This window comes from Sinocyclocheilus anshuiensis, unplaced genomic scaffold, assembly GCF_001515605.1.
Source record: "Sinocyclocheilus anshuiensis isolate Anshui unplaced genomic scaffold, SAMN03320099.WGS_v1.1 scaffold615, whole genome shotgun sequence".
Taxonomy (NCBI): domain Eukaryota; kingdom Metazoa; phylum Chordata; class Actinopteri; order Cypriniformes; family Cyprinidae; genus Sinocyclocheilus; species Sinocyclocheilus anshuiensis.
In genome coordinates this window covers 1,089,652-1,104,250 of record NW_015552647.1, presented here as the reverse complement: position 1 = coordinate 1,104,250, position 14,599 = coordinate 1,089,652, and the positions used below count along the sequence as shown (strand labels likewise).

General features: G+C 36.3%; 1 protein-coding gene across 1 annotated transcript in view; it reads left to right on the top strand.

Moving 5' to 3' along the window:
• The window catches only part of pdzrn3b (PDZ domain containing RING finger 3b), an 88,920-nt gene that overhangs the window by 67,766 nt on the left and 6,555 nt on the right, over window positions 1–14,599 (top strand). The window contains exon 4 of the mRNA XM_016458608.1: window positions 13,726–13,979. Within this exon, the coding sequence (XP_016314094.1) occupies window positions 13,726–13,979 (254 nt within the window). The remainder of the gene's footprint in view (window positions 1–13,725; window positions 13,980–14,599) is intronic.

The window sequence follows — 14,599 nt, the reverse complement described above, 5'->3', positions numbered from 1 at the left end:
CTCTGGCCCTTCCTCCACCTCCCATGTGGCTCGTGTGACACCCCAAGAAACATCATTATCTGTGACTGGGGCTGCTTCTTTTGTTAGGCTCAGGCAACAGGAGTCCTACTTTCATTAATGGCCTTTTTTATCATTTTCTTTTGTCTTTTTCTTTACTTTTCTTTCTTTTTTATTTTTCCAGAATTTAAAGATCAGTAGTCTGGGAAAAATTAGTTCCCCCGGAAAGGAGGCAAGATAACACTGTTGGCACAACAACAAATAATTACCATGACAAATATGTTTACAACATATTAATTTGTACAGTTGTGTGGTCAGCAGATTAGAATAATGATTACTAAAGAAGTTTTGTTGGCATTAAAGCTATTAAATTCTGAATTTGTTGAAATTTGCATCTTAATGTAGCACACTGAGAATAAAAGAAGTGAAGTAAAATTAGTAAATGTGTAAAGTAAAATTTATTTAAAAATATTAAAATATTTTAACCTAAATATTTCATTTTTAACCTATTTGCCTTTATTATTATATATATTAAATATGTAATTTTTTTTTTTAAATATGAAAGTTATAAAAAAAATAAAAATAACATTTACATTTATTAATTTAGCAGACCCTTTTATCCAAAGCGACTTGCAATTGACAAATACAACATGCAATTCATCATAAAGAGCAAATATGCACAGGTATCAAAAAAGAGGGATTAAGGAAAAGTGAAAGCAAATATTTTTTTATTAGGATAATTAAAGAGTATATTAAAAATTAATTAAATAAAATTCATTCAAAATAAAATGTAAAAATAAAATATTATTACTTTTATTGTCATTCTTATTATTATCATTGTTATTCTGTTTGTGTGTATGCAAGTGTTTGTAAAGTTTAAATGCATAAGAGTCGTGACTGTATTGTAATCTTCTGGCTGGAGGTGAGATCAGTCGAGAGTCTGTAAATCTCTTCGATCATTTCGGCCTTAAGCAGGTCAGAGGCTAATCCATACACACATACACTCGCCTATCAAGGCCAAATAATACAATACCTCTAGGGACCGAAGATAGAAACATGAAGATGATGAAAAGAATGAAAGATGTCCAAATTATGATACCATGCCTTCAAATAAACCATACCCTCATCATCTGCTCGGCATGATGCCTCTTGCAGTCCTTTGTTTTCTCCTGGAGCTTTGATAACATCATTTGATCTCAAACATTCAGGGCTGTCAATCATTCCCAAACCAGAGATGCCAGGAAGGGATTATGCTTACATAGAGGACATCAGGACTGTCCAAGAAGGATGTGAACATTGGAAGAGGAATGATCCTATAGAGCCAGACTGGGAAACGGCAGGAAACTGGGACAGTTATATATCATATGGAAACATCTGGTCTGAGGAAATCCCTCCTCTGCCACCAGATTAAACATAAACATACATACAAATACACTTCAGTTCTCATCATAGCCTTTCCTACAGAGGCTGCTAGGAAAGGATGGTCCATGCCAACTACCTTCCTGTGCTGCTCCCTGATGACACATTCCCGGTCAATGGGATGATAGCTCATACAGGGCAGAGGCAGCTTAAACACACGTCTGAAATAATATTTTCTCATCTGATAACCCTGAATATACAACAAGACAAGCCATTCACATTCCTCTGATATCTTTGGAGTGCAAAACGTGTTTATGAAAATACAGAGATGTGTATGGAATGTGGACAGACATTCAGCTGTCACGCCACAAAGAAATAACATACTCTATATTTTCAGACGGGCATTTGAAATACCCATTGATATCATCTCTTTATGTGTAGTTGACATGTATGTTTTATTACCACTAGAGATGCATGATATATTGGCAAATGTTATTGAATATTTAAAGGGATAGTTTACCCCAAAATTTTTATTTCTTCCATTAATTACCCTCATGTCGCTCCAAACCCGTAAGACCTTCGTTCATCTTCAGAACACAAATTAAGATATTTTTGATGAAATCCGAGAGCTTTCTGACCCTGCATAGACAGCAACTATCACATTCAAGGCCCAGAAACGTATTAAGGACATTGTTAAAATCCATGTGACATCAGTGGTTCAACCTTAATTTTATGAAGCTACGAGAATACTTTTTGTGCTCAAAGAAAACTAAAATAACAACTTTATTCAACAATTTGTGTCAAAGGTCTTACAGGTTTGAAACGCCATGAGGGTGAGTAATAATGACAGGATTTAAATTTTTGGGTGAACTATCCCTTTAATTGTTTAAACATTTAGATTATCCTTGTGTCATCTAAAAATAATTTAAATTAAATTAAAAAAAATTAATAACACCATTAAATGAAATCTTGATCAAGTCTCAGAATGATTATCCATTTTTGTACTGTACATTATAATGTTGTGAAGCCAAAATTGACAATACTTTTTAATTTAAATTTAATTTATTTATTTATTTTAATATCTGCCATTTATCAGCCTTTGACCGTAACATGAAAATAATAATTGGAATTGACCAGATTTTTAATATTGGTGCATCCTTAATTAATATATTAATTTTAATTATCTTTTGACTGGTTTGTATTTTTAAATGTGTATGTAATAAAGGGCACACACTGGCAGCAGTCATTGATTTCCAGCCAGAATTGACGATCTGATGTAAAATTATTGATAAATTTGAGTTGTTTTACTTATTGCAAGTGATTCATTACAGTGGTTGAGTAAGAGCGCCTACTAGCTACCAGTTTTACAGCGATTTGCAAAATGCCCCATTAGTGTATGAAATTATATCATAGTTCCCCTTGTGTGAATAAGAAACACTGCCTCAGCATGGTTCGACATCCTTCTAATTGGCACTTATGTTTGGTTGGCTGAGTGGCACCACAGTGGTGGACATGGCCGATGCCAGGTCTGCACTGTCCTATTGTCAGCTATGGTGCCGTAAAGGGCAACTTACGCATTAGCGGGGAACCAAGAGCACAGTGTCGTTCTGCATCAGTCACCTCGGCCTGGTCCATGAGGCGAAAAAAGAAACGTCCGGTCTGTAGATTTGTTTGCTTGGCTGTCAGCCCACTTATTAGTGGAGAAAAAGCCCCAAGGATTGCCCATTTCATTTTGCATGCTATATACCAAAGGTCAGCGAAATAAAGACAAAACTGAATGTTATTGTTTTGAGAATTCTTTAAAATTCAATTATCCCTCAATATTAGTGGAGAAAAGAAAACATATTTTGTTGCATTAACAATTATTTGAATGACTTGTCACAAATTATTGCAATTTGCATAATTACCAGACCCCATTCAGCAGTCACTGGTGTTGGCATAATGCTTTTGTGTTTACACATCAGGTGGAACGAGTAATGAATTCATCCTCAGCAGACTGAAATGCACCCAAGTCACCATGTACACACAGCAGCGCTGTAGGACAGCCCCCTAATGAATATGCAATGAGGCTGTGCTTAATATGCATAAGTGGGGCATGCATAAGTAGTAGAGTGTTGCCGGTATAAGCAGACAGATCCAGAGAGGGGGACTGGCTCAGACCTTCATGCACATACTCATACTGAATGATAGTTCATGCTGCAGAGCTTGTGTAAAGCTTTCAGAAGAAAGAAAGTGAGAAACACTGAAGGAGGAGGAGGAAGAGAAAAGACAAGGTGTACGGTCAAGAGGGCAGCCGCATGTGAAGGAACGAGATAGAGAGACAGAGGGAGGGAGCGCACTGAGTTCTCCTCCAAGAGAAAGACTAGATGGTGTGATCTGTCCATGATGGGGTGTAGAGTTTGTACTCTACAGAAGCCTCAAGAGCAATACAAACTCCTGTATGAAGTATGCCAGGTAACTGATCTCTTTTTTTATTTTCTTACAGGAAGTTGTTCAATAATATATATGTATATATATATATATATATATATATATAATTTTTCTGAATTTTTCTCTATAAATTCTTAGTCATAGTGTTCAGAATTGTTGATTGATCCATTGTAATGCTGTTGTGTATCATATTTATGAACGTGATTTCACACAGAATGCTAATTTTGGAGAGTGATGTGGCATTGTGGTCTCAAATACTCTGGTTTGTAGTCTTGAGGTTGGGATAGCTTATATTGAGTGTGACAGACAGTTTATGAACGTTGATTTTACAGGGTTGATGTGTGGACAGATCTCAGTCCCTCTTCTCTCATTAGAACAGCTAACTTTTCCGTTCTGAGGCTGATTGTCATTGTTGTGTGTTTATAGCTAGCCATGAATTTGGCATGGCTAGTGGTTTGTAGAAAGTGAATTATTGAGAGGGAAAACCCTATAATGCACTTGGAGATTTAATACATGCAACAATGTAAAAATTGTGGTTAAAGTACCTTTTTTTTACCTTTGAAAATGAATATCTACATGTTTGTGTATGTAAATGTTGTATTTATGCATGTATATATACATTAATATTTTATATTAGTGTGTTTTTTGATTGATTTATTTCTCTGTTTAAAAGGCATTTACTGTTCTATCCATCAGATATTTCTGAACTTATGCCATGTCATGCAGCATGTACTATATGAACCATGTCCTTGTGAGCAGTGTGTATTGTCAGCTCTTTTGTCAGACATTGTTGTCAGCTCTGATTTAATTTCCTGTGGGTTTTGTGATCCTGATGCTTACGGCTTTAGGATGTCTGTCTGACACAATATCGCTGGGAGGCTGTAGATGAAAGCCAGTAGGGGGCCTCTGAGAACATGGCCAGAAACATGCTTGTACGTATATTTATGCTAATGTGCATGTAAACACATTATCACATTATATCGACCGTTGTTAACATAAATTATCTGTTAATTGTTCCAGGGTGGGGGCTTTTTGTTGATTTGAAAAGCTTACACAAACTAAAAGATGCTAATTTATTCAATTCCTGATAAAAGGAATCACTATTTCTTGGCATGAATGCATCTGGAAAGATTGTACGACCACATTGTTAGCACTTCCTCACCTACTAAGGGATGCATACTTCATGTTGTATGGTGTGTGAGGGTGCTTTCGGTAAACCTAATGAGTGGCCACTTCATCTTCTCCTTTCACTATATTCCATAGCGGCTGTTTCTCTGCATTAGCTGTTGATGACAGTGCAGTCGCTATTGTGAAACACTCCGCTTTGATCGTACAGACTGTGTGAAAGCGGGACTAAAAGCTTTTTCTCCCTTCTATATATCTGTGTATTTGGGTGTGCACTACAACAGTAAATGGTCTCTGTTTGTTAACAACCCAACAGCCGATGTTGGACTTCAAAAGAAGCATCAGCCTTTTCAAATCACTCCCTTTTGGAAAAAAAAAACTGAATGAAACAAGAAAAGAGACAAAGACATCATATGAGCTCTTTATCCAACCCACTACTCAGTCCAACAGCATCTGTCATGCTTCTGTCAATTACTTTTGATTGGCAGGTTGTTAGTAAAGGGAACCTTGCTGGTTTCTCTAACAGCACGCTTATTTTTGGCAGTTACTCGAAGCTGGGTCATTGCATGCCTAAGAAATGATTTGGCAGACAAAGATCTCATCCAAGTTTAACATCAAATGGCATTCATCACACCTCGCATGATATTCATATGTCATTCGAGAAGCTTTGAAATGACTTTTTCATTGGGGATTGCAGATGATGCAGCTGTTTGTACCATTTTTGTGTGGGGTAATACTTCAAAGAGAGACACCATTCATCTGTGCTGAATGTGACATTGCCAAAATTAGACATGAGCAGTTGACTTTTACCAATAAAACAAGTTTCAAACAGAGCAGTTTCAAAAGAGAAAAGGCATCCTTGCTGAAAACACCAGCTTAGAATGTGTGCTTAGAACACTTCATTCCTTTTGTTTAAATGTTTGATAACTGTTATGCAAAACTAGTTTTGTTCAGTTTTTATGAAATATTTACACAAATAAAAAGCATGATATATATATATATATATATATATAATATGTATGTGTGTATATTAGCGCTGTCAAATGATTATTCGCGATTAATCACATTCAAAATAAGTTTTTGGTTACGTAATATGTATGTGTACTGTGTATATTTATTATGTATATATAAATACACACATACAGTATATATTTTGAAAATATTTACATGCATATACATTTATATATTCATATTCTTATATTTTATATTATATATGTGTTTATCTATTAAATATTTTAATTTTACATAATATATGTGTGTGTATTGTGTATATTTATTATGTATATATACATACACTCACATACAGCAAATATTTTGGAAATATTTACATGCATATACATTTATATATTCATATTCTTATATTTTATATTATATATGTGTTTATCTATTAAATATAACATCTTTTTTAAATATATGCATGCATGGTGTGTGTGTGTGTGTGTGTGTGTTTTTTATTAATAATTAAATATTAATTAATGCTTTTATTGTTTATGATGTTGTAGTTATACAAAGTTGTATTGCAGTCTAAATTACAACAATAATTTATTTTATTTTGAGATCAGTAGTCAGTTTCTAACTTGGAAATTACAGCATGTTTCAAAAGCGTGATTTTTGTCAGACCTGGAAAGGTCATGAAAATGTTTATAGACAATATATATAATTTGTACTTAATTCTAAAAATTACTTTGGAAAATTACTCTTTTAGAGTGTGATTACCCTTTAAATTATTTTTGCGATTTCCAATAAAAAAAAAATACAAAAAAGTCAAGGCAAGACAGAAATTGTTCAGAAAGTGCAGCAACCACAAACAGAATCTCTAAGACATCATTAAATTGTATCATGTATATATTCTGTATGTTATTGTATATTATTGCACAATATATTATGTCTGTGTATTAGTAGATAGTATTATAAAATCATCAGTCCTGATGGAAAAGTATTTTGTTCATGTATAGCGCAGATTTAGATACCACAGACAGATAATGGAGTCTTTGTGATGTCCGATCGGTCCGGCTCACACAGACAGTAGGTGCCTGGAGAAGTATGTGGCGGAGGGGGTTGTTGTTTCGTGGGGTAATGTTCAGAGTGCTTTTGGCTGGCGTCGGGGTCACTCATATTAAAGCCTGTGAGTGGCGGCAGGATGTCGCAGGGCTTTAATGAATAGAGTGAAAGACTCGTTTGAAGTGTGAAAGTGATCTGTTGACTCATCCTTTCCCAGGCACCCGCTTACCCATGTGTCCAGCTGGACTCCGCTGACCTCTTTAAAGCATGTGCGTAAACACACGTGTGTTGCAATTGCAATATGGAATTGTGTTATTGCAATGGATTGATATTGGAGGTCTGTCAGAATGCGTATGGTTTGTTGGATGGCATATACAGGGGATCAGGCTTCCAACCAGGCCTGTCCCTAGATAATACACACAGATCCTCTTCATTAGGGTGTCTGGCACTACTTCTACCCCCTCTCTCTTTCTCTTCCTGTCCCTCTCTCTCTCTCTCTTTAGAGCTTCCCAGAGGCTGAGATACAGAGGGATGCCTCCTCCTCACATAAACTCACCTAGAAAGATTTATGGGTACAAAAAAAATTTTTCACAGGCCCACGTGCTGCAGGACACAATGCTTATAACTCTAGAGTAGAATATGAAATTAGTGCATTTAATCATGCTATTCGACTTTTGATATCATAGGACCACCTTAATTGATATGATTAATATCTTCATATTTTTATCTACATGTGGCTACATTTTCATAGCACATGTGGATATATGTGAATCAATTCGCAGCCCAACTTTTGAATTAAAATGCCATTTATTATTACAAAACTCATAATAGAAAAGTAATAGATTCAGTGAGAAGGTCACAAAACGATTTGAACTGATAATGCGAATTCAAAATGATTCATTCAAAAGAATCATTTCATCAGAGTAATTTATTTGTGACTCAGGTGACAGTGGTTGCCGTATTTTTATTGTCATTGTTTTTGGCCTTTGTATTATTTTATGTTTCTCCATGGATTAGATGAACCTGTGATTGAGTATATTATGGTTCTGGCTTTTTTTGGAAGGAAATTAAACCTTTTATTCAGCAAGGACACAATAAATTGATCAAAAGTGACAGTGAAGATGTTTTTTTTTTACTTTCTAGACATCAAAGAATCTTGAAAAAAAAAAAGGATCACAGTTTCCACAAAAATATTATGCAGAAAGAAGAAACATTGATCATAAGACTGTTTCATGTAGGCACCAAATCAGAATATTAGTACTGTAATAGTAAAATATTATTACTTTTGATCAAGTAAAGGCAGTCTTGGTCAGCATAAAATGCAAAAACATAACAAATTCGGACCAACCCCAAACGTTTGAATAGTAGTGATCCATTTTAATTTTTTTTAGTGCCAAGCATTCATCGTGGAAGAGCTGCTTAGCTTCCACTGTGCTTTTGTAATGCATTCTGGACACATTTGCCAAAATCCTCTGTTTAAAAACAGCGGTTCAGCTGGCCTATTGATTTCAATGTAGCAGCCCCATTTAACAAAACCGCTCACAGGAAAAGAGAATTAGTCCCTGTAAAGCTACAGGTCGAGAGAAGGTCATTTTCCCCTTTAGTTAAGATAATTAGAACGGAGAGAGGACGCAGCGAACATGCCTCGCCATACCCGAGTAAACTTGATCTCTCTCTAACTGTGCTGAACTCTGTGCTTCAAAGCAGGAAAGGTATGCACCATGTGGAGATCTAGTCTCGTTTGTCCCTGGGCCCATGTTGGCCGACTGGTGAAGACTGTGTTTGACAGCTCCGTGGCTCCTAATCTAGCTAGAAGTGGCCTGTAATGGCCATGGCGCCTGTCTGCACCTCATGTAAGACCTTCATTTTAATTAAAGTATCAAAACAGTCAGGCTGTTGAAGCTCGGACTCAGATTAGGTTTGTGCTGGATGAGTGCTAGCTTAATGCATTTATGCTAGTAGATTTAAACACTTTGGCAGTCTTTTCATATTCTTCAAAGTGTTTGCAGAAATAAAATGTCCAATTTTTCCCTTTATTTTTTCCCCCATTGTGACAATTATTTAGCCTATCCAACTTTAATATGCAAAAACAACTGTAAGAGATGCAGGGAAAAGCAGTGTATAGCCAGTCCATCACAGGGCTTTATTTTATTTTATTTATTTTTTTATTTTTTATTTTTTATTTAATAATATGTTAGTTGCCATTGCTCTATTCTACTACAACTTGCTGTAAAAAGGGATACAAGGTGTAACAGTTTCATTTTGTGCAAATAGAATAAAATAACTTTTACTTTAAAAAGTGGGACAAATTTTAATATTTTAATTTATTATTAAATTTTCCTCACCAATAGCATATATTTGGTTACATGTTTCTTACATAAACAGTTTTAACTCTGTTGAATCTTAGACTAGCATAAATTTACGAGTTAAGAGAAAACAAAACAACTGTAAAAGTGTTTTTTAGAGGCAATAACTAACTATTAACAGGTGTCCTCTTTAGCAAAAATGCACTTGAGAGATGATCCATGCAGGTGCCACAGAGAGCCTGACAGATAAATTTGAAGTTCTCACTACTTTTCATTCGCACATACTCTGAATGCTAAAAACTAAACATTTTTATACTTTTTACTGTATTTTTCCTTAGGAATTCACCTCATGTTTACCAGACTATCTGCAGATTTTTCCACATTTTTTTGCAATGATTTTAGTGAGAATTTGAATACTTCTGCAAGCATATTAAAGTTAAGGTAACCGAAATATGGCTCAAATTCTGTGTAACTCTACAGAGTTCTGTGAGCGCTGTACTTGTTTGGGCCTGGTTATAACCTCAAAAGCTGCTAGTAAGGTAAAAAAAAAAAAAAAGCATCTTTTTATGTGGTAGAGTGTGGGAAACTGTACTTTCCTCAAACAGAAAGTGACGGACAACCCATTATAGGAGGAAAGTAAGGACACAGTCAGGAAGCTTGAAGGAAGTGATTTAGCCTCCCACTATTGATCCTCTGTGGATAACAGAAGGTCTCATGCTTAAACCGGATTAAGTGCAAGTAAACAGCGGCGTCTTTTAGCAGGCGTCCATGCTTATCAGAGGCATTAGTTTCCCTCTGTTTGCTGCTTAATCCGCACTGAGACGGCATGCCGCAGCGTATAAAGGTTGCTGTGTTTCAAGTCAGCCAGAACTGTAAGGAGGTTTCCTGCTTCTGAATGAAATAACACACATACATACACATCGAAAGACCATATCCATCCCTGCCAAATTGAACCCATTTTTTTTCTTCAGGACTGTTATGTTTGGAAGAAAAGAGGAATTAAGTCTCTAGACTGGACTCACACATATCTTTGAGGGATTCTGGGAATAAAGCCTTAAGCTTAAACTTCATCTGTCAAGTTTGAAAGATGCTTGTTTTTCATGTTTTTCTTCTTAAACTCATAATGTTTGGAGTATAAAATATGTGCCGAACTAGAGAAGACAATATAAAATGGGAAAGTTGGAGAAAATCACAAGCTTCTCATCTGATTTTGCATCTGATATTTCTATTGTTGTGTTGAGTTGTGTCTCCGAAGGCATATTTAATTCTGACTTTTTACTGAGTTTATTGATATTGACTAGTGGTGTGAAAAAGGTCCAGTCCATCTCGCATAAGAAAGGATTAACAGGCAGATTTTACTTTGACTTCTGATAATTCTGATACAAACCAGAGTTGGAGTTAGGCCTGGGCGATAAAACGGTATTGATATTTATCGACGGTACACCTTCTTCGATATCGATAGAAAAATTGTTCGATATAGCACACGATATAGGCACGTACTATGAGTGACGCAGACAGCACACACAAACACGAACACATGCTGAAATGAGTGCTGTGCCTGCCTGTGATGAGGAGATTGTGAATAAAGAATGAATGTTTAAAACATTACTGTATATATACTCTGTGTGTATATATATATATACTCTAGGCCTATATTAAATGTAAATAAATACTACTGATAATTCTCACATGGAGTGGATTCCTATTGAAATGACAGGATTTCGCCAAACAGCGGTAAATGTGACTAGACCTTTAGTGTGAGGTTTCTATTTTAGAATTGATATTTCATATTGTGCATATGAATATTGTCTCTGTTCATTGACTCAGTCAGTAGACGTCTATTGGAACAACATGTGTCAGCTGTGAATGGCCGTTCCAGCGGCTCTGTGTTAAACAGAGGGTGAAGAGGCTCAGTTTGCACCGTTCTGCTGTGTGTACTCCTCAGAGAGATGTGTCAGAGGTGAGCTGTGTGAATGGGGGTCCCACTTCCCCCCCTTCTCACGCTGGAGAGGCAGTGAGGCAGAACATTTCCAGGGTTGAGGCTTTGTCTCGGGGTCATGGGCTATGAGGAGGAGAGGGATTCCTATGCACTTAAGTCCTACTGAGAACCAGACAGACACACAGAAAGGGATGATTGTGGTTGACCTAGCTGACAGAAAGAGAGAGGAAATTAAAATCTACACAGAATTTAATACAAGGAAGTAAAGGTAAAAATAAAGAAAAGAAAAATAACTGTTATCTAGAGTAATGGCAAAAATAGTACTTTGGTATTTCATGTTTTTATACATATATTGTTGTAATACTGTAATTTTATAAACGGTACCTCCAGAGTACCACGGTTTTGGACACTTGCCATGGTAATGCCGTGATTATCTGGAGGACATCTGAGTGTAAATACCATGATTTAAGCAATTAACTTTTGTTCAGTTTTAAATTATATACAGATTTATTTGTTTATTGAATATTATATCACCCTACCCTCTATACAAGGAATTTTGAGTACCATGTAAATACCTTGACGCTGTCACAGTATTGTTTTGTAAGGACATGTTTTTTTGCATATGTAAAATGGTAACACCATGATATTATTGAAGTTCCATGGACATATAGTAAAAATAGTACTGCTACCATGTTGTTTTGGACATGAACCATGATTTCCGATGGTAATACTCTGGTACTTTGAAATATACCTTGGTACTAAAATTAATTAATTGTGGTAGTGTCATATTATCATCACATAAATACCATGATATATAAATATTCAAGACCATACTACCTATAAAATGAATGTACCATGGTTTTACCATCTTATACCATTACTGTACCATTAAACTGCAATTGAACATCAATTTGGCAAACATTCTCTAAAAGGTGTTCACAGTGTTCTTTTATTAGAGATGGTGAATCTTTGTTTCGGTTTGAAAGTTACAGAATTTGGATTCATATTGGATGTTCCAATTATCCCTCAGGCTGGGATTAGTTTTAATCCTCTTGGTTATTAGTTAACATATTCTCTCTTCAAAGCTGAAGTGCTCTGATCCTGCCTGTTTGGAAATCCGAGAATGGGATCCAGCAGCTTGTGCATTAGACTCGTTATATATATTAAGTGATTTATTTATTTATAAATAAAATATAGAATGCTCAGAGGATTTCAGTGGATACATTTCTAAAAGCTGTGTGAGAGATTAAATTCTGTGATAAAGGTGTGGAAATGTTTGACATAAAAAAACATGGCCGACAACTTGAGAAAACCATCAGTGCTGCTCAGAAAATGAATTGCTAAGCTATTATTTTCAGTATTTGTATGTAAAAATATGTGTGCATGCATTTGTATTTACTTTGTGTGCACTAATAAAGCGTTTGTGTGTTCTCAAGCGTTGCATCACACAATTTCTTGTGCTTTTTCATTGAATTTCATCACACCCTTACTACTGTAAGCCTGTGTGTGTGTGTGTGTACGAGCAGGTTTGCATAAGTGGATGTGAATGCCTCAAGCACAGATCCTATCAAAGCTGTCTCTCGTCTAGAAATCAAAAATGAACAAATGGGGAATGCTTTGTTTGTTGAGACGAGCACATGGGGAAAAGCTCTATAAGCTCTGAGATAAGAGAGACGGTTCACCCAAGGTCAAACACCCTGTTAGTAGACACACTAACAGAAACTGTCATGCTTTTGCATCCTAATGAAAGTGTGTTAGCTGCTGGCTTTAGCTTGACATCAGCCTAACCAGAACCTTTGTAGTGAATATTTCTTTTTTACAAATAATTTTACACACCAGCAATAAAAATAATTTGGACATTGTTTGACAATATTGTGCTTTTTGGACATGTGTTTTAAGCAAGTTATTTATTTTCAGTTATAGTGTTACAGTTCATCATTGTTACCTCCATCGTACTTTTTTGTAAGGGTAGCAAAAATTCTAAATTTATAAACGCAATTTGAGTACTGTACAAATCCGTTTTTAAAATTTTCCTTTATGCATGCAGCTCAGACCCCATCTGGCCTTGGTTCTCTGCACTAAAAGATTGCTTTGAACCTCTTCTTTCTCATTTCGTTCAGCCTTCATCAGCAGAGCACTGCTCTTGATTGGTGTCATGCTTCGGCCCTGAAGCTCACATTCATTTCCTCATGTACAGCGCCCACATCATCTTCCAGGGAGGCCCTCGTCTTCAAATTACTTAGCTAAATACGTTTCCTCGGTTCAGTTTGTTTAATGACCCTGATTAATTAGCAAGAGCGTTTTCTAATTTATGTTGTTGTTTTGCTGAGTCTAGCTTTGACCGCCGAAAACAGCGAGAGGCGCTACAGATGCTTTGTTCTGTTGTAATGGTTGTTTTTAATGCTTTGCTCCCTTGGTTTTCAATTTCAATGGATTTGTCATCTCGGTGCAGCTTTACTGTTTACAGTGGAGTAGTTTTTGTCTGCTCAGTTGTATGCAAAACTCCTCATGCATTAATGCTAATACCATTTTTAATGTTAGTGTTGTTATGTTTGTGTGTTTCAACAGGTCAATGGAAAGGACTTGTCAAAGGCAACGCATGACCAGGCTGTGGAGGCCTTCCGTATGGCTAAAGAGCCCATTATGGTCCAGGTGCTACGACGGGCTCCCAGGCCCAAACCTACGGGCCCAAGTGGGGAAGCACAGGTAGTGGACATCAGCACCCAGACGGACATCACTTTCCAGCATATCATGGCCCTCAGCAAGCTGCCTACGTCCTCCCCGCCTGTGGATGTGCTTGAGCAGTACCTGCTGCCAGAGGGGTGAGTGACAGCTCCCTGGACCAATCACAATGCATATTACAGATTTCAGTTATGATTGACACCTAACCAGTGCACATTGTGCTGGCGTAGAGAGTAAAGACACGTTCTAGCAATTACGTCCCATTGCACATATTTCACATAAGTTGCTCTACCAAACCATCTAAACTTTAATATACTTGTAAAACTGACAATGTTTTGGCCCAAGGCACAAGATGAAATTAAGTTGCTTTCATTTATCTGGATTTGCATTTTCCCCTCGCACAATATCTGTCCTCTCACATCTCACTTCATGTGTCCTCAGGGTTTCACACGTTACTGACAGGAACTTAGTAACCAAAGAAGAATTTTATTATTTTCAAAACACACTAAAATTAAGTTTTCTAATATCTAATTTCTGCAGATGCTTGTTTTTACCTTAAAGGGGTGGTTCACTGTTTTTTTCTAGACTTGATTGTGTTTATGGGGTGCAGTCTAACATGTTAATGCTTCGTTTTTTTAAAAACGCATTATTTTTCACATAATTTACCTTTATTCCACACCGCTCTGTCCCTTCTCTAAGAAACACATGGATCAGTTCCTTCTTTTATGAAGCCCCTCCCTCAGAAATAGGTGATGGGCTC